The sequence below is a fragment of the Cricetulus griseus genome, chromosome 2 (assembly GCF_003668045.3).
Source record: "Cricetulus griseus strain 17A/GY chromosome 2, alternate assembly CriGri-PICRH-1.0, whole genome shotgun sequence".
In the NCBI taxonomy this organism is placed as follows: Eukaryota; Metazoa; Chordata; class Mammalia; order Rodentia; family Cricetidae; genus Cricetulus; species Cricetulus griseus.
In genome coordinates, this window is record NC_048595.1 from 13,965,373 (window position 1) to 13,986,025 (window position 20,653).

The 20,653-nt window shown below is 45.6% G+C and overlaps 2 protein-coding genes across 3 annotated transcripts; one reads left to right on the forward strand and one right to left on the reverse strand.

The window, feature by feature from the left end:
- Positions 1–756: 756 nt before the first annotated feature.
- Positions 757–3,625, forward strand: LOC113833877 (mRNA turnover protein 4 homolog). The gene is made up of 5 exons (XM_027399851.2): positions 757–937; positions 1,224–1,375; positions 1,951–2,027; positions 2,111–2,216; positions 3,594–3,625. The coding sequence occupies exons 1-5, from the start codon at positions 798–800 to the stop codon at positions 3,623–3,625; spliced, it is 507 nt and encodes a 168-aa protein (XP_027255652.2). The 5' UTR covers positions 757–797.
- An 11-nt stretch (positions 3,626–3,636) lies between these two features.
- On the reverse strand, positions 3,637–15,588 carry LOC100751467 (aflatoxin B1 aldehyde reductase member 3). 2 transcript variants are annotated; one of them, XM_027399844.2, is made up of 9 exons: positions 15,574–15,588; positions 14,801–14,883; positions 10,597–10,847; positions 8,621–8,808; positions 8,329–8,433; positions 8,015–8,111; positions 7,697–7,796; positions 4,892–5,021; positions 3,637–4,043 (listed from the first exon to the last, which is right to left on the reverse strand). In XM_027399844.2, the coding sequence occupies exons 2-9, from the start codon at positions 14,872–14,874 to the stop codon at positions 3,882–3,884; spliced, it is 1,107 nt and encodes a 368-aa protein (XP_027255645.2). In that variant the 5' UTR covers positions 14,875–14,883; positions 15,574–15,588; the 3' UTR covers positions 3,637–3,881. The 2 variants fall into 2 exon arrangements, with proteins under 2 accessions (XP_027255645.2, XP_027255644.1); XM_027399843.2 differs by lacking the exon at positions 15,574–15,588 and adding an exon at positions 12,604–12,707 and having other exon boundaries at positions 10,597–10,752; positions 14,801–15,032.
- Between the last annotated feature and the right edge of the window lie 5,065 nt (positions 15,589–20,653).

The following is a 20,653-nucleotide window of genomic DNA, read 5'->3' on the forward strand; positions in this document are numbered from 1 at the left end:
GATCGGAAGCTCAGGTCATCTGGGCTACGTAGTGGGATGCTGGTCATTCTGGCCTCTACCAGGCCCTGTCTCAAAAAATAATAAAAAAAAAATTGTTTCTTGCTTTGAAATAAATTTACCTGGCCAGAGAGACTGTTCTCCATTGACGGGGTTAAGCAATCGCCTTGCCACTAAGCCTGATCTGGGGACCCATGTGGTAGAAGGAGAGGACTGAGAGAACTGACTCTGCCCCCTCACAATAATAACAACAATGTATAAAGGTAAAACAAAACACTGAAAACAATTATTTGACAACAAGCAATTTTACGATTCATTAAAGACTATGCTAATGAATAGACTTGCTTGTTAATTTTGACATAAAGAGTGAAATTTTGGTTGACTGTTGGTACTCTTTCTTTCTTCCTTTCCTTCTTTCTTTCGTTTTAAATTTGTTTTTTCCACACAGGGTTTCTCTGTATTGACCAGACTGGCCTGGAACTAACAGATCCACCTGCTTTTGTCTCCTGAGTGCCTGGAGTAAAGGTGTGCACCACCACCACCCAGAAAAATGTTCTGTTTTTAAAAAAAGAGGAACGATACTTATTATTCCCTAGCTGAGCCCAGCCACTGATGGCCTGCGCACCGTGCCCTACAGCAGGAAAAGGGTCCTGTCTCAGCCAGCATGTTAGGGCTGCCACTGAGAGCACTCTATCTGAGCTCAGCGTAAACCTGTGTTAATCTGCAGACCCATGGGGTTCTTCCCCTGATGTCCTTCTCTTCTGCCTCTTAGGAGTTCTACTAATCAGGAAAGGTGTTAGATGATAACCGGGTGTCCCCTTTGCAGGAAGGGCCTCAGAGAAGGAGCAGTGATGCCCACTTTCCTTTTTCAGGTCAGCAAGAAGTTGAGAGGTGAAGTTGGGCTCCTTTTTACCAACCGCACGAAGGAGGAGGTGAACGAGTGAGTGAGGGACGTGGGGAGAGAAGCTGAGAGTCAGGGAGAGATGAAAAGATGGGCCCCGTGGTAACATCGAGTTGGGGCTGGCTCTGGAAGCCTCTGACTAAAACCAGGGTTCTGTAACCAGGGTTCTCTCATTCTGTCTGGCATGGTCCTCCCCACTGGCTGCAGGTCCACAGCCAAGATGTACAGGGACAGCAGGTCACATCATGTGCACTCAAAGGAGGGCCAGACTTCACCTCAATGGTGGCACAGCAGGGAACTTTCCCATTACCTTTCTCCTCCTTAGGTGGTTCACAAAGTATACAGAAATGGATTTTGCTCGAGCTGGGAACAAAGCAACTTTAACTGTGAGCCTGGATCCAGGGCCCCTGGAGCAGTTCCCTCATTCCATGGAGCCACAGCTGAGGCAGCTAGGTCTGCCCACTGCCCTTAAGAAAGGTAGGTGCCTGGAGAGGTGCTTAGGGTTAAGAATAATGGTTGGTTTTCCACAGGCACCAGGTATTTACTTGGTACCACAGTCATACGTGCAGGCAAAACACCCCTACACATAGAATAAATCTAGAAATTGAAGAAAGGAAGGAGGTGGGTGGTGATGGGGTAAGCCTTTAATCCCAGCCCTCAGTAAGCAAAGACAAATGGAACTCTGAGTTGACGACAGTCTGGTCTACAATGTGAGTTCCAGAACAGACTAGGGTAAATAGAGAAACCCCGTCTCAAAAAGGAGGGGGGAGGTGGGAAAGGAAATACGAAGGTACAGGAAGTCCAGAAGGAAAAGGAGCTCAGCACCACCTTCCCCCAGGCTCTCCCCTCTGCCCAGCCACTTCTCCAGTTTCTCCTGTGAAGGCAGGCTGTGCACTCACCTCCTCAAGGACATGGAGGAGGCAGCCACTGTCCCTGTGGGTGCTGAGCTGCAGGGAAGACAATCTGAGACCAAATGCCCCCTAGCACTGAGCACTAGCAGCAGGTGCCACGTGAGCCTCTGCTGGGAGTGACTTGGGGCCGCCCTCCCGCAGGTGTGGTGACCCTGCTATCTGACTACGAAGTGTGCAAGGAGGGGGATGTGCTGACCCCAGAGCAGGCCCGTGTCTTGGTGAGTCTGGGCCGATGTCATTACCCTTCTGCTGGGACATGGCTCACAGCTGCTCCTCACTCTGCTTCCTCCACCTCTTACAGAAGCTTTTTGGGTATGAGATGGCTGAATTCAAAGTGACCATCAAATACATGTGGGATGCCCAGTCGGGAAGGTTCCAGCAGATGGACGATGACCTACCTGAGAGTTGTGGGGTATCTGTATGCCCTGTGAAAATGGATTGCTGTGATTGGTGTAATAAAAGACTGAACGGCCAATAGCTAGGCAGGAGAGATCAGTGGGACTCCCAGAAGAAGAGAAAGGAAGAGGAGGAGGAATCTAGGAGATGCCAGCAGACACAGAGAGGAAACAGAGAGGAAACCGCATGATAGAATGTAGATTGATATAAATGGGTTCATTTAAATTATAAGAGCAAGTTAAAAACAAGCCTAAGCTATGGGCCAAGCTGTCATAATTAATAAGGAGTCTCTGTGTATATTGGGCAGTGGTGGTGCATGTCTTTAATCCCAGCACTCGGGCAGATCTCTGTGAGTTCAAGGTCAGCCTGGTCTATTGAGTGAGTTCCTGGACAGCCAGGACTGTTTGTTACACAGAGAAACCCTATCTCCAGAGACAACAAACAAACAAACAAACAAACAAAAAAGGGATCCGGGAAATCAGCTCAAAGCCCTGCACCTTGTATTTCTCCATTCACTTAGTTGATTGACACTTGGGCTATTATGAACACCACTGCCATAAATACTAAGGAGAAAGGTTTTGTGGGCACAGGTTATCCTGTCTTTCAGGTCTGTAGCTAAGGGATGGAATTGCTGGGTCAGTTTGGAGGGTGTCTATATTGTATAGTCATTCATTCATTCATTCATTCATTCAGAGACAGTATCTCACTCTAACCCAGGCTGGACTACAAGTCATAGCAATTCACTGGGTAGAGCAGCCTCTGGGCACACACATGTGGACGCTCTGGATAGGCTCAGTGAGGTGGGAAGACCTGCCCACTGTGAATAGCCTCAGTCCCCAACTGTATGAAGAGGAGATAGTGAGCTGAGGACTGGAGGGACAACCGGACAGGAGGCTTTAGCTAAAACCAAAGCCACTACTGAGACTACAAATGCTAAAAATGGCCCACAGGACAGGGTGTGGTGGCACACACTTTTACTCTCAGCACTGAGAAGGCAGAGGTAGGAATCTCTGAGTTCGAGGCCAGCCTGGTCTACAGGCGAGTTCCAGCATAGTCAAGGCTAATACTTGGAGAAATGCTATCTCAAAGAAAGAACAAAAAGTTCCCAAGGTGGTGGGTTTTGGTTTACTTTCTGTTCTTTGGAGGCAGAGTCCCAGGCTAGCCTGGAACTTATCATAGGGGTAAACCTCCCCCAACAGTCTCCTCCTGAGTGCTGGAATTAACAGGTATGCATAGCCACACCCATTCCTTTCTGTCACATGCAGAAGATGGGTGAGGCTGGATCAGGACATGGTGAGGGGACCCTTGCCAGGCAATATGAGACCCTCCCACACCTATGCTCTCTGGAGCCCCAGCTCCTGGTTCCACCCTTTCTCATGGGTCCCAAGGCAGCGTGGAGGGAGCAGGCGTGGAGCAGTAGAGGGGACCATGTGAGGTTCAGTCCTGGCGGCAGCCAGGACAGATGCCAGCTTTATTCAGACAGGAAGCATTGCTGACTACTGTGCCCAGCCTGCTCTCACAGTGAGGTGACAGGGAGCAGGGCTGCAATCTAGAGGACTGTGTTAAGTGGAGACAGGCAGAAGGACCATCTGAGTCAGCATAAGGCAAGAAATGGTAGGGTGTGAACCCAAGAGGGGGTGGGAAAGCCCTTGCTTGGCAGCTTGGGCCAGGACAGTCTATCTGAAGTAGTTGGGACACTCATGGGCAACCAGGTTCCAGGCTTGGTTAAAGGCATCCACAACAGCCGGCTCCAGGGGCCCTTCCTGAGCGGCAGCCAAGTTCTGTTCCAACTGCTCCAGGCTGGACATGCCCAGGATGACTGCGTCCCCTCGGTTGCCCTGCAAGGGGTGACAGCCAGGTTCTAGCATCTTTCTGGATCCTATCAATTGTCCTTCTTTCCCAATCTGTTGCTAACGCTTGGGAATCTGTTTATGTTTACATCCTAAACACCCAGAAAGAACTGACTGGATCTCTAACCGTTAGACCTATAGACTGTGTGCCTTGGCCTTCCTCCAGCCCTCATCACTGTGTTCATCTGTGTAGGCTGAAGAGTTCTTCTGCATGTAAAAACGCCTGAGGTGTTTTGCCTCTCTAAGATGCTCTTACTTCCTTTTGTTTGTTAGCTCCTCTTACGGAGCATCCTTTGGAAGTGTGTCAGACACTAAGCTGAAGAGACTTCATGGGCAGATCCCCAGAGGAGAGGAAAATGGCTCCCACCTGAGGAACATGACGTGTGTGTGTGTGTGTGTGTGTGTGTGTGTGTGTGTGTGTGTGTGTGTGTGTGTGTGTGTGTGTGTGTGTGTGTGTGTGTGTGTGTGTGTGTGTGTGTGTGGTGTGTGTGTGTGTGTGTGTGTGTGTGTGTGTGTGTGTGTGTGTGTGTGTGTGTGCGCGCGCGCGCGCGCGCGCGCTGCAAATAAGCTTACATTGATTTCTATTCCCTCTGTAGGATTGTAGCGACTCAAGGCTCCTCATCAACAGTGCCTAAGGCCTATGAGATACATAAACCCTGTGCAAAGCTCTGTGCCTAGCCTGGCACCAATGACTGGGGAGAGCAAAGGCAGACCTAGCATAAGAAGCAGAAGACAAGAATTCCGGAGGAGAGGGATGGGTGCTCACAAGAATTCACCTAAAGACACCTCTGAGTCCCCCATGGGGCAGAAGCTGAGCAAGGAATTGGCTGGGCTACCTGGAGCTGTGAGTGGTGGTACATCCAGCGCAGGGCAGCCGAGGTCAGGCTGGGGGCGCTGCCACCATAGGTGGTATTCAAGGACTTCTTCACAAGGTCAATGCCCTTTAAGTAGTTTTCCTTCCAGAAGCTGTTTGGATAGGGAAGGAAGTGCAGGGGTCAATAGCTTTGTGTCACATGAGTGTGGTCTGCTCCCTGCAGTCCTGGGGACTGGTGGCAGAGGGTATCCCAGTTGCTGGTAAGCTTCCCTAGCCATGCAGGATTTCCTGACTTCAGTCATTGCCTCTTCATAGAATGGGTGTGGTGGCACACATCTTTAATCCCAGCACTAAGGAGGTACAGGCGGGAGGATTGGAAATTCAGGTCATCTTCAGCCACAGAGCAAGTTCAAGACCACCCTGGTCTACATAGCAAGTTCAAGACCAGCCTGGAATATATGAAATCTTGCTTCAAAAAAATTTTTTTTTGAGCTGGGCGTTGGTGACCCATGCCTTTAATCCCAGCACTCAGGAGGTAGAGGCAGGCGTATCTCTGTGAGTTCAAGACCAGCATGGTCTACAGAGCAAGTTCCAGGACAACTTCCAAAGCCACAAAGAAACCATGTCTTGTTTTATAAAACAAGGGCTGGAGAGATGGCTCAGAGGTTAAGAGCACTGACTGCTCTTGCAGAGGTCCTGAGTTCAATTCCCAGCAACCACATGGTGGCTCACAACCATCCATTATGAGATCTGGTGCCCTCTTCTGGTGTGCAGATATACATGGAAGCAGAATGTTGTATACATAATAAATAAATAAATAAATAAAATCTTTAAAAAAAAGAAAAACAAAACAAAAAAATTTATTTTGCCTGCTCTTGGAACTCTTCCAGTTGGGTTGCCTTATCCAGCCTCTATATGAGACCTTTGGCCTTGTCTTACTGTATCCTCTTTTGTCATGTTTTGTTGCTGTCTCTTGGAGACCTGCACTTTTCTGTGGGGATACGGAGGGGAGTGGCTCTGGGGGTGTGTTCTAGAATATTCCTTTACATGGTAAAGATATGTCACTGTGATTGGTTTAATAAAGAGTTGAACAGCCAATAGCTAGGCAGGATTTCCAGGCACAGAAGATACTGGGAAGAGGAAGGCTGAGACACGAGGGGATGCTGAGATGGAGAACAAGCAAGACATGCAGGGGGAGAGGTAACAGCCAGGAGTCACGTGGTAGCACATAGATTAATAGAAATGGGTTAATTTAAGTTATAGGACCTAGTTAGAAACAGTCCTAATAGCTATCAGCCGAGCTTTCATAGTTAATAATAAGTCTCCGTGTGGTGACTTGGGAGCTGGCTGGTGGGACAGAGAAAGACTCCCTGCAGGGTGGGGAGGTGGGGGTGTGGGAGGAGGGGAACTGTAGTCAGGATGTATTGTGTGACAGAAGACTCTATTTTCAATAACAATACATTTTTTTTTTTTTTTTGCCCAAAATGACAGTCCATAGTGACACATGTCACTTCAAGCACTTAGGAAGCTGTTAGAGGAAGAGAGAGAATAAGTTATGTGTTAGCCTGGGCTACATAGTGAGCCCTGTCTAAGGAAAAAAAGCATGGGACAGGAAACGATTTCCTTATAACTATCACTGTACATGCATTATAGTTGACAATCTTGCTATTTTTATTCTTTTTATGTTTTCTTAGTTCATTCTTTTCTCTCTCAGAACTGAGGGCTAACCTCAAGCCCGGGGCCTTACAGTTGCCACACAAGTGCTCTATCACTGACCTACATCTCCAATCCCATTTTTTTGGGGGGGTCGTTTTTCAAGACAGGGTTGATGGGGATGTCTTCTGTACATATGTTTCTCTTATTGGTTAATGAATAAAGCACTAGTGGCCAGGCAGGAAGGATAGGCGGGGCTAGCAGACAAGGAGAATTCTGGGAAGTATAGGCAGGAAGGAGTCGCATGTGAGCCCGGGAAGAGAGGCTGCAGGTCAGGCGTTCTCAGGTAAGATAAGCCCATGTGGAAATACATAGATTAGTAGTTATGGGTTAATAATTAAGACAGAGCTAGCCAATAAGAAACCCTAGCCACCGGCCAACACTTTCATAATTAATATAGCGTCTGTGTGTTTATTTGGGGCTCTCAAGGGTGGCAGGACCCTGCTGGGACAAAGAACCATACTGTGTAGCATTGGAGCCTGTCCTGGAACTCTCTATGTTTACCAGGTTGGCCTCAAACTCACAGAGATCCCCCTGCCTCTGCCTCCTGAGTGCTGGGATAATGGGTGTGTGCCACTAACACCTGGCCCCCTTTTTTTTCTTATTTCATCTTATTTGATTTGATTTCTGTATTGGGGTTATATGTGCATATATACACATACAAGCATGCACAGTTGTATGCACACAAAGGCCAGGGGAAAATGTCAGTGTCCTGGTCTATCATTGTCCATCCTACATCTTTAGAATAGGGCCTGTTGGGGCTGGAGACATGGCTTTGCAGTTCAGAGAGAGGACAACTCTTCCATACTACATGGCAGCTAAGAACCATTTGCAACTCCAATTTCAAGGTGATCTGTTGCCCTCTTCTGGCTTCCTTAGGCACTGCATGAATGTGATACACAGACATGCATGCAGGCAAAACATCCATACATATTACACAAACAAATGAACTGAGTCTCTTACAGAATCTGGGCCTAGGCTCAGCAGCAAGGAAGGCCAGTGATCCTTTCTCAGTTCAACACTGTACTAAAGGCATGCGAGCACTGAGAATGAGTTGTTCTGTGGGTGCTGGGATATGAACCCCCGGCCAGACACAATCCCCAACACAGCTCACCAGTCCCTGTAGAAATAATCCCATTTCTTCCCAAAGAGGCGGCTCAAGGGCTGCTTTCCGTTTTCTACTTCATATTTGTATTTGCCAGTCAGCAGGCCCCCTGCAGGAAGGCAGCAGTCAGATCCTGGCCCTGACTCCTCCCAGAAATAGCCAGGTCATTCCCTGCTAGGAACTGGAGAACAGGAGGGAACCTGGAGAGAGAGCACCAGCCATGCCCTTCTCAAAGCCTCCCACCTCCTAGGACCTGGACTGAGCATCCACTGGGGCATGCCTGCCCACACACCCACCCACAGGACCTGTCCCCATGGCAACCCATACCTGCCAAAGGGGTGTAGGCATAGAATCTCAATCCAAAGTGTCTGAGGCAGGGGAAGAGTTCTTTTTCCACCTGCCGGGTGGTGGCATTGTACATGCCCTGCAGGAACACAATTGGAGAGGGGAGATATGTCAAGAGACCCTAAATGCACCTTTGTAAAATCCCTCAGTTTAGTCCTTAGTAATTCTAGATCTTCACAATGAAGACATTCACATAGTACTGGTGGCAGGTGTCATAGTTATGCCCAAAGACCCAGGATTGATGGATCCATGGACCCCAACATCTAGATGGTCCTGGCACACCAGATTCCCCTCACCTGGTAGACAGTTGGCAGGATCCAGCCATTTTTCTTGCAGAGGGTACAGATCTCAGCCACCTCCCAGGAGGAATAGTTGGACAGGCCAAGCTCCACAAACTTGCCCTGCAGGGGAGAAACTCCATCATAGCCCAGTTCAGTCCAGGGGACCAGGAAGGGGAGCCTGACTGGGTGGGGAGCCTGGAGAGAGGATGTGTCCAGCCCTGCTGTGTGTCCCCAGCACTCACTCTCCAGGCAGGGTCGAGTTGAAAAGGTCAGAAAGCATCTCCCCAAGCTCAGGGGCCACCCTCACCTCCTGATGCAGCTGGTGGCAGGTCTTCAGTGTGTCTTCTATAGGGGTGCTGTGGTCTGGCATGTGTAAATAGAAGAGGTCCACCTGGGGACACCGCAGCCTCTTCAGTGATGTCTCCAGCTGGAACCGAATATTGTCAAGTGTGCTTGATGTCCCAAGGGTTGGAACAGACTTTGTGGCGATTTCCACTTTGGGGGAGAAAAATAGAAATTAAGAGGTGGGGGACCAGTTTTGTATGGAAAGTGCTCATGGTGCAAGTGTGAGCCCCATGAAAAAGGAGGGCTTGCCAGGGAGTTCCTAGAACCCATTTGCTGGGGAAAGAAGACAGGCAGATCCCAAGGCTCACTCTCCAGCCAGTCTACTAGAAATGGAGGATTCTAAGTTCAGCTGGAGAGTCCTTGTCTTAAAAGAGAGAGAGAGAGAGAGAGAGAGAGAGAGAGAGAGAGAGAGAGAGAGAGAGAGAGAGAGAGAGAGTTAGCCAGGTAGTGGTGGCACGCACCTTTAATTCTCCTCAGGCAGAAGCAAGAGGATCTCTGTGAGTTCCAGGCCAGCCTAGTCTACTGAGAAAGTTCCAGAACAGCCAAGGCTACACAGCGAAACCATTTCACAAAACAAGTGGAATTGATAGAGAAAGATATATATTTCTGGTTTCCAGATCCATGTCATCATGGGCAAGAGCGCACACATGCACAGACACACAGACCAACACACACACACACACACACACACACACAACACTCAGGCTTCTTTACTGCAACAGTTCACAGTAGAGCTGGCCCAGGTGTGCTACACTCTTAAATTTCACCCCTTGGTAAGGGGAGGCAGGAGAAACACCCCGGACCCAAATCATCATGGCCTAATTAAAGAAAGCTTTTTTATTTTTGAACATGGGCTGCCCCCCCTCCACCCCTAAGGTGGGGTTCCAGAGGTCAGCATTGCATGCAAGGAAGACAAGGCAGTTATAGCTCAGGGGTAGGGGGTTTCAAATGGGGAATCTGGCAGGCAGGCAAAATAAGGATTACAGGGACAGAACACAAGCATAACAAGTTAGTCCCTCCTGAAACAAAGACATGGTTGCAAGGTGGCCAAAACCAGGTAGTCATAGCAACCCTTCCTGGCTCTTCTCTCTCTCTCTCTGCTCCCTTCTCTTTCGGCTCTTTTCCAGCTCTCTTCCCACTTTCTCTCCTGCTGTTCCCCTGGGGCAGACAGGGCTTTTCCTGTCTCCCTCTTCTCTTCTGTCTCTCTGTCCCTCTGTCTCTCTGTCTCTCTGTCTCTCTGTCTCTTTACCTCTGTGCTCTTTCCTCCCCCTCCCTCCCCTTTCTAATAAAACTTCTCACTTAAACTCTGTCTGCCTGGTGTGTTTGTCCCTCTGACTTGGTCACCATTACCTGCCATGGAATCCACCATGGTCCCCCATCAAAGGTCCCCCTTCAAGCTTTACCCTGACAATTCCCGTCCTCTCCCATCACCCATCCCATATCCACCCTCTCAGTATTGCCAAATTTTGTTATCTTTGTCCCCATCCCCAAGCTCTCTAGAGTTGTTCTTAGTTTTCGCTCTCTCTTTCCTCCTCCCATCACTCCTCCCACTCCTCTTCCTTCTTGCCTGGAACTCAGAACGCCCCTGCCTTAGCAGCTGGAGGTATGCCAGAGGCACCTATTTGCTGGGGACTAGGTGGGAGAGGCTATACACTGGGAGATTGCCAACCCAACATTCTCAATGCCCCAGAGACAGGATAGCCCCCCATGGATTTTGACTGAGCGAGGGTTGACATCTTGTGGGAAGAGGGTCCTAGGCCACTTTTCTGGAAGAAGGGGAGGAGACTGTAGAGTTGTGCATAGCTAGCCTGCAGAGTTTATGGTTCTCAGACCTCTTGGGTGGACAAGGTGAGATCAGAGCCTCAGGTGTGGGGCGAGGTTATACAGGGGAGGAATCAGCCCTGCCCAATGCTGGTGCATGACAGGCATGACCCTTACCTTTGTGGCCGCTGGGAGCTAGCCCAAGACCCAGGCCTCCCAGGATGCTCTCCGACTGGCCTTCAGCATACACAAAGGCAGTGTCTATCTCGTTGTGGCCTCCCTGCAGGAAGGCCCGCACTACCGCAGCACTGGAGGTCACATCTAAGCTGTGTCCTAGCTCCATGGCACCCAACACAGTGGCGGGCAGGTTTTGTGACAGTGGCCGGGACATATCGGTGCCAAGTACGGGAAAGAGAGAAAGATGCAGACTATTATCAAGATTGAAGCCAGTAGCAGCTGCTGTAGCGGGGGCACAGGCACCTATTGCATTAAGTAGTAGCCTTCAGTGACCTCTCCCACTGGGGGCGGGGCTAAACGGAGGAAGGGCAGGAATGTGTTGGCAAAGTTGGGAACTCGTGCATCTGCCACCAGGAGCCTGGTGGAAGGTCCCCATGAGCTAGGCTGCAGACACCTCTAGGATTCCGCCTCTCTGGCCCATTCCTGAATTGTGCTGGGATAGCTGTACCCTCCTGGAAGGAGTTTAGCAGGTGGGAGAACCGTAGACCGCTGTCTTCTCAAACTTTAAGGAGAGAAGCACACTTGGCAAACGTTCACCACAGGACATCTTTGAAAACATTTATGCAATAGGGAATTTGTATTTACACAAAATGGGGCAGCGGGTAAATGGGAAAGAGCTTTTCTAGTGGCAATCTTTTAAAAAGATAGTTGATGTCAGTGTGGTGGTGTGGTGATATATTATTTATAATTTATTAAAAAACATATTGTTCTGGATGATAGAAGAGCTTTAGAAGAGAAAACAAACAAACAAACAAAAAACCAGGAGAAGCCATAAGTCACAATTGATAAAGATTAGATTAGGAAGCTCCCCAAAGTTAGGGTTGGGGAAGTTTTTGTTTTTGTCTTTCCAGGAAATTAAAAACTATCTTGAGGAAGTTAAAGACCTTTGGACAAATGCGCATCCAAAGATGAAGGAAGAGCTACCGGGAAAAAATTACCAAGAAAAGAAATAATTTGACCTAACTCGGTCTCTGAAGTCTCCAAAAAGAAGATTTTTACCAATCCGGGTGGAGGTTACACACACCTTTAATCCCACCATTTGGGAGGCAGAGGCAAGGGAATGAGTTTGAGGCCAGCCTGCTCTACAAAGTGAGTTTCAAGACAGCCAGGACTGTTAAAACAGAGAAAACCTCCTGGGTGTTGGTGGCACACGCCTTTAATCCCAGCACTCAGGAGGCAGAGGCAGGCGGATCTCTATGAATTTGAGGCCAGCCTGGTCTCCAGAGTGAGTGCCAGGATAAGCTCCAAAGCTACACAGAGAAACCCTGTCTCAAAAAACCAACCCCCCCAAAGTTGAACAAATGGGATTAGATTTAAGGTTTTTCCTTTTCTTTTTTTCTTTTTTTTTGAAAAAGGATACGGATACCATAGGATAAAAGGATAGATTACTGGTTCTACTCTTGAAAATAAAAAAGGGAGGATATAGATATGGTAAGATAAACAGGTAGATTATTGAATCTACCTTTAAAAAAACAACTACTAGTTTTAAATATTTTACATTGGATTAGACTTTTGCATAGTATATACAAATATTGTATGTTGATACAAATTTGGGAATAATGTTGTTGTTGTTTTGGTTTTTTGAGACAGGGTTTCTCTGTGGCTTTAGAGGCTGTCCTGGAACTAGCTCTTGTAGACCTGGTTGGTCTCAAACTCACAGAGATCCACCTGTCTCTGCCTCCCGAGTGCTGGGAATAAAGGCGTGCACCACCACCGCCCGGCTTAGCACTGTTTTTCTTACTCTTGATATTTCTTAAACAGAGTGTTGGCCTCTTCAAGGACCTCTGTTAATTTGTCACCAGCTTTCAGTATGCCAGCCTTCAAGGTTGCACCATCGGGTGCACAGAGTAAACAAAACTGGCATTGACCAACTGCACCCACACCCACACCTCCCGCCAGCCGGGGAATGCCACTGAGGTTACTTTATGGCAAAGAACGTGCCCTTACCTTGACTGCTGACAGTATGCTGTCCAAAATAGACAAACAGGACACAAAAAAGAGTGACTGTCAAATCTTGCCAAGACAAGGCTGGACAGCCCTTCAGGAAAATCCTATTTCACAGAAAAGTCTGTCAGAGATGCTAGGCCAATAGGCCAAAGATGGATGGCCTGTTGTAGAGGAACCTTGGGTGACTGTCCAGGCAGCTAACTGTTTTTATCATTTCTCACAGTTTTTGGAAGTTACCTGCCTGCTCACACTTCTTCTTTACTCAGTTAATATTATTTCCTTCTTGTGTCTCTGAGGGAGTTGAAAACAGGATAGTATAGTTATAGAAATATAGTTTAGAAATGTAAAGTGTAGAAGTCTCAGAGACATTAAAGATAATTTGATAGTGCAAATTAGAATAGAAAGTAAATTAGGTGCTGGGCGGTGGTGGCACATGCCTTTAATTCCAACACTGGGGAAGTAGAGGCAGGTGGATCTCTGTGAGTTCGAGGCCAGCCTGGTCTACAGAGCCAGTACCAGGATAGGCTCCGAAGCTACACAGAGAAACCCTGTCTCAAAAAACAAACAAACAAACAAAAAAAAAAAGAGAAAGAAAGAAAGTAAATTAGGTACAAGACTTTGAACTCACCAAGATAGGATAGATAATGAAATATTTTCTCTGAATTTGTCAAATGCAAATGGACTAGATATTTCCTCTGAATTTGTCAAATGCAAATGGACTAGACATTGCTGATGAACTTATTGCCTGTATATATTGTATATACTTTCTTATGTTAGTTGTAGCCTTCTTTTTGTATTACATAAAAAAGGGGAATGAGGTGATATATTATTTATGATTTATTAAAGTTTGCCTGAGGATTCAGAAAGCAAAGTCAGCCATAAGTCATAAAATCCAGGTCCCCATCTTTAATCCCAGCAGCCAGAAGGTACACATCTTTAATCCTAGGACTCAGTATTAAGAGGTAGCCAGATTCCTGTGAGTCCAAGGCTACCCAGTTCTACATAAGATTGATCCAGTCCTAAAGAGAAACAGCTCACATAAAGATGATATCAGCAGCATTAGGGAGGTATATAAAACAGGAGCAAGGTCTCAGTATCAAGCATTCATTCTCCACCCACATTGAGGACAGGAAGGCATATACCAGCCACATTGAGGAGAGGCAGCAGTCTGAGTTTTGGTGAAGTGCTAGTGAGTCAGCCCTTTCACCCTGAGCTAGAGGTGAGAGCTAGTAGCCAGCTACTTTGCTTTTCTGATCATCAGCTTGAAGTTTGAACCACAATATCTGGGTCTTTCATTTTTTTCCTGTTATATGGTGGTTCATGCTTATAATTTCTGCACTCTGGAGGCTGAGGCAGAAGAGTGCCACAAGTTCAAAGCCAGCTGGAATCACATAGCAAGTACTTGGCCAACACCGACCAAGTAGCAAGGGGTGTTGTGGCCTATACCTGTGATTCCAGCACTCCAAAAACAGAGGCAGGAGAATCAACACAAGGTCAAGACTCCTGGGAAGTGTAGGGAATAACTGTTTCAAATGTCAAAATAGGGTTTGAGATTATAGCTCAGTAGATAGATTGCTTGCCTGGTCCTGGGTTCAGTACCCAGTGACTTAGGTAATGCCATCTTGTCCTGATTCCGATTTGTTTCCTTAGTCCAGTGGTTCTCAACCTTCCTAATGCTGTGACCCTTTAATACAGTTCCTCAGGTTGTGGTGACCCCAACCATAAAATTATTTTTGTTGCTACATCATAGCATAACAGTTTGCTACCTTTATATATTATAATGTAAATATGTGTGTTTTCCCACACATATTAAATCAAGAACACAAATTAAACCAAGAACAGATAATCAACTTAAATACACCTATAATCCCCAAGGAAATAGAAACAGTTATCAATAATCCCCCAACCAAAAAAAAGCCAAGTCCCAGATGGTTTCAGTGCAGAATTCTACCAGATGTTCAAAGAAGAACTAACACCAATACTCCTCAAATTATTCCACACAGTAGAAACAGAAGGAACATTGTCAAACTCTTTTTACCAGGCTACAGTTATCCTGATACCCTGATCTAGTTGTGTATCCTGATAAACAACTAAGAAAGAGAATTGCCGACCAATTTCCCTCCTGAACATTGATACAAAAATACTCAATAAGATACAGACAAACCAAATCTAAGAACACACCAGAAAAATCACTTACCATATTAAGTAGGCTCCGTCCCAGAGATGCAGGAATGGTTCAACATATGAAAATCCGTCAACAGAATCCACCATATAAACAAACTGAAAGGAAAAAACCACATGATCATCTCACTAGACCCTGAAAAAGCCTTCAGCAAAATTCAACACACCTTCATGATAAAGGTCTTAAGGAGAGCAGGGATACAAGGAACATACCTAAACATAATAAAGGCAACATACAGTAACCCAACAGCTAACATCAAACTAAATAGTGAGAAACTGAAACTGATCCCACTGAAATCAGGAACAAGACAAGGCTGTCCACTATCTCTGTATTTATTCAACATAGTACTAGAAGTTCTAGCTAGAGCAATAAGACAACAAAAGGAGCTCAAGGGGATACAAATTGGAAAAGAAGTCAAACTTTCACTATTTGCTGATGATATGATAGTTTACATAACTGACCCCATAAATTCTACCAGGGAACTTCTACAACTTATAAAGACTGTTAATAATTTAGCAGACTATAAGATTAACTCAAAATAAATCAGTAGCCCTCCTAGTTACAGAAGATAAAGGGGCTGATTAAAAAATCAAAGAAACATCACCCTTTGCAATAGCCACAAATAACATAAAGTATCTTGGGGTAACTTGAACCAAATATATGAAAGACCTGTATGTCAAGAACTTTAATTCTTTAAAGAATGAAATTAAAAGAATGTATCAGAAAATGGAAATATTTCCCATGCTCTTGGATAGGTAGGCTCAACATAGTAAAAATGGCAATCCTACCAAAAGTAATTTACAGATTCAATGCAATCACCATCAAAATCCCAGCATAATTCTTCACAGACCTGGAAAGAACAATAGTCAACTTCATATGGAAAACCAAAAAAAAAAAAAAAAAAAAAAAAAAAACCAGGATACCCAAAACAACCCTGTACAATAAAAGATCATCTGGGGAACATCACCAACCCTGACTTCAAGCTCTACTACAGAGCTGTAATAATGAAAACAGCTTGGTATTGGCATAAAAACCAACAGGCAGACCAATGGAATCGAGTCAAAGACCCCAATATCAACCACCCACCTAGGAACACCTAATTTTTTTTACAAAGAAGCTAAAAATATAAAATGGAAAAAAGAAAGCATATTCAGCAAATGGTGCTGATATAACTGGCTCTCAACATGTAGAAGACTGCAGATAGATCTATATCTATCGCCATCACAAAACTCAAGTCCAGATGGATGAAAGACCTCAGTGAACCTCATAGAAGAGACAGTGGGAAATACACTTGAATGCATAGGCCCAGGAGACCACTTCCTAAATAGAACACCAGTAGTACAGACACTGAGAGCAACAATTAATAAATGGAACCTCCTGAAACTGAGAAACTTCTGTATAGCAAAGAACACATTCAACAAAACAAAACAGCTCCCCACAGAATGAGTAAAGATTTTCACCAACCCCACATCTGACAGTGGGCTGATCTCCAAAATATACAGAAACTGGACATCAAACTACCAAATAATCCAATTTTAAAAATGGGATACAGATCTAAACAATTCTCAACAGAACAATCTCAAATGGTGGAAATACACTTAAGGAAATAACTCAACATCCTTAGTCATCAGGGTAATCCAAATCAAAACAACTCCAAATCTGAGATACTATCTTACACTTGTTAGACTGGCCAAGATCAAAAACACTAATGACAGCTTACGCTGGAGAGGATGTGGAGTAAGGGGATCACTCCTTCACTGCTGGTGGGAGTGCAAACTTGTACAGCCACTTTGGAAATCAGTATGGTGATTTCCCAGAAAATTAGGAATTAACCCACCTCAAGAACTCTGCAATACCACTTTTGGACATATACCCAAAGGATGCACACTCACACCACAAGGACATTTGCTCAACTATGTTCATAGCAACATTATTCATAATAGCCAGAACTTGCAAACAACCTAGATGCCCCTCAACCAAAGAATGGGTAAAGAAAATGTGGTATATTTACACAATGGAGTACTATTCAGTGGTAAGAAACAATGACATCCTAAAATTTGCAGGCAAACAGAACCAGAAAAAAAAAAAACCATCCTGAGTGAGGTAACTCAGACTCAGAAAGACACATATAGTATGGACTTACTCATAAGTGGATACCAGACACAAAGCAAAAAATACCAGCCTACAATCCACAACCCCAGAGAAGCTAGAACCCTCTTCCAAAAACAGATGAAAGCAGATGCAGATATCCAGACCATTGGGTGGAAGTGCGGGAGGAGTGATAATATGGACAAAGGAGTGAAAACCATAGTTAGGAAACCCACAGAATCAGCTGATTGGAGCTAGTGAGAGATCACTGACTCCAGTCTGACAACTGGGGATCCTGTATAAGACTGAATTAGATTTCCTGAATATTGGTGACAATGGTGCGGCCACTGGCAGTGGGTTCAAGGTCTAACTCTAATGCACAAACTGACTTGGAGCCCATTCTATATGGAGAGATACCTTGCTCAGCCTAGACACAGGGGCAGGATATGCTTGGTCCTGCCTCAACAAAATGATGGGACAAACTTAGAAGACTTCTTAGAGGAGGCCTTACCCTCTCTGAGGAGCAGACTGAGGGGGGGAGTGGGGGAAACAGGAGGAGAGGAGGAAGGTAGAATTGGGATTGGAATATAAAAAGTAAATTAATAAATTTAAAAAATAATTCTCAAACTGTTGGAAAATACTAGTGGAGGGTTGTTGCCCCAGGAATATTAAACAGCCCTACCTTGTGTCAATATTTTGTACAACAGTCATTAGAGATAATGTAAACAGTTTCTTCAATCTACAATTTACCATTTTATGGGTGATATCTTACTAGCTGATTCAGACACAGACACCTTAAAAAAAATGTTTGATGAAGTAAAGAGAATTTTGCCTTGTTAGGGATTTCAAAGTGCTCCTGGAAAAATACAAAGAGATTCTATTAATTGCCTAGGATATAAGATAGGTTTACAGGAAATTCAACCACAGAAAGTACAAATCAGGAGAGACCAATTATGAGCTCTTAGTGATTTTCAAAGATTGCAGGAGATAGTTATTAACTGGCTATGGCCCACAATTAGATTAACAACTCAAGAACTGGATTTGTGGATAGGTATTGTTTAAATCTGGTTTTGTCATGGAATATCTTTTTTTTTAAAGATTTTATTTATTTATTTATTATGTATACAGTCTTCTGCCTGCATGCAGGCAGACGGCACCAGATCTCATTCAAGGCGGTTGTGAGCCACCATGTGGTTGCTGGGAATTGAACTCAGGACCTCTGGAAGAACAGTCAGTGCTCTTAACCGCTGAGTCATCTCTCCAGCCCCGTCATGGAATATCTTGTTTGTCTACGGTGATTAAAAGCTTTGCTGGATATAGTAGTCTGGGCTGGTATCTGTGGTCTCTTCCTGTCTGCATAACATCTGACCAGGACCTTCTGGCTTTCATTGTTTTCATTGAGAAGTCAGGTGTAATTCTGATAGGTCTGCCTTTGTATGTTACTTGGCCTTTTTCCTTCGTAACTCTCAATATTTTCTTTATTCTGTATGTTTAGTGTTTTGATTATGATGTCATGAGGGGATTTTATTTATTTATTTATTTATTTATTTATTCAGGTCCAGTCTATTTGGTGTTCTGTAAGCTTCTTGTACTTTCATAGAAATGTCTTTCTTTAGGTTGGGCAAGTTTTCTTCTATGATTTTGTTGAATATATTATCTGTGACTTTGAGCTGGACTTCTTCTTCTATCCCTGTTATTCTTAAGTTCGGTCTTTTCATGGTGTCCCGGATTTCCTAGATATTTTATGTTAAGAATTTGCTGGATTTAACTTTTTTTTTTTTGGACTGAAGAATCTATTTCCTCTATTGTATCTTCAACACCTAAGATTCTCTCTTCCATCTCTTGCATTCTGTTGTTGATGCATGCATCTGTAGGTCCTGATCGTTTACCCAGATTTTCCATCTCCAGAATGCCCTTGGGGTGTGTGTGTGTGTGTGTGTGATCTGTAGGTCCTGATCATTTACCCAGATTTTCCATCTCCAGAATGCCCTTGGGGTGGGTGTGTGTGTGTGTGTGTGTGTGTGTGTGTGTGTGTGTGTGTGTTTGGTTTTTCGAGACAGGGTTTCTCTGTGGCTTTGGAGGCTGTCCTGGAACTCGCTCTTGTAGACCAGGCTGGCCTCGAATTCACAGAAATCCTTTGCCTCTGCCTCCCCAGTGTTGGGAGTAAGGTGTGCGCCACCAACGCCCAGCTCATAAAGTTATTTTTAATACCGTTTTCTTCTGCTTCATTTGAGTTGGGAAATTCAGGTCTTGATGCTGTATTGCTCTTTGTGTTGCTGAGTGTGTTCTTGTTGTCTACCCATCTCTTCCTCCACTCAGTACAGCCTGTGCTTCAGGGGCCCTCTTCCTCCAGTTGGTGCAGATGGGGGCTGTGGCTTCGTTGATTGCTCCTTCAGGTACAGGCAGGACTGAACCTCTGGCGATGGCTCCTCCACTCGTAGGTGGGCTCAAGGCTCAGATGATGTCTCTGCATAGGCGGGGCCACGACTCCAGGCGGTGCTGCAGCTCTGGAGCGCTCCTCTAGGTGCAGGCAGGGATGAGGCTGAGGCTCTGGTAGTCAGATAGTTTCTGGCCACCACGAGGTACTGACGGTGACATTGACGCTATCTTCCCATGCACCCAGAGGCTCCTCTTCTTCTTTTTGGTTTTTCGAGACAGGGTTTCTCTGTATTGTTTTTGGAGTCTGTCCTGAAACTAGCTCTTGTAGACCAGTCTGGTCTCGAACTCACAGAGATTCACCTGCCCCCAGAGGCACTTCTTAAGATAGTTTCTGGAAGCCACTGTTGTTGATGCTTCCCGGTCTCTCTTCTCTCTCTCAGATGGAAACTTTCTTAACCCACTTAGTCATCCTGCTGGCCCAAGGGAAGCTTTTTCTTAGGCCTGATGTGGCAATACCTGAGTTAGCACAGAAGTGTCTGGCAACTGACTCATGCAGTAACCCTGAACAGTCTGTTTACATACCCCCGAGAAGCAATCACAGTCATTTGTTTGAAACTAATTACAAACTTTTTTTTTTTTGGTCACAGCCACTCCACTTAGGATTAGAGTCATTGTGGCATTTGTTTTGGACCAATCACAGACTGACCCCTCACACCACAGCAGTCCATCCACTAGATCGCCAAGGGAAGGGCTTCCCCCACCCCCACTTCCTTGTGGGTGGAAACGGCTGCAGGCTCATCTGGAACTCACAGAAGCTTGTAATGTGTCTGCTATAGCCTGGGTTGGGGTGTGCCTTCAGGGGCAGACTCTAGTGGTTGGTTGTCTTATAAAATACTGGCATAGGGCTGGAGAGATGGCTCAGAGGTTAAGAGCGCTGGCTGTTCTCCCAGAGGTCCTGAGTTCAATTCCAAACAACCACATCATGGCTCTCAACCATCTATTATATCATGGGATGCATGCAGGTATACATACAGAGCACTCGTATGTGCTGGCATGGCCATATGCATGCTGGCTGTTTTACCATAGTCCATCAGATCAAGGCAGCAGGGCAGTAAGGGAGAATGCAACACCATTAATTAGAGAATAAAAGTGCTCATTCCCCAACACCTTTGCTATCTAAAGGAAAATGACCATCAAAAGGAGTGTTTACAATGTAAACTGCTAGGATGAATTTTAATCATGGGTACACCTATCAGGCTCTAGGAGAATGGAGGGGCCTTGCTCATTATTCTCTGGCTCTTGAGATAGGGTGACTCAGGGAACCTGAGCTACACTGCAGCCTGCAAACTCAGCAATGCTCCTGTCTCTACCCCTTCCTTGCACTAGAGTAACAGGGGTACA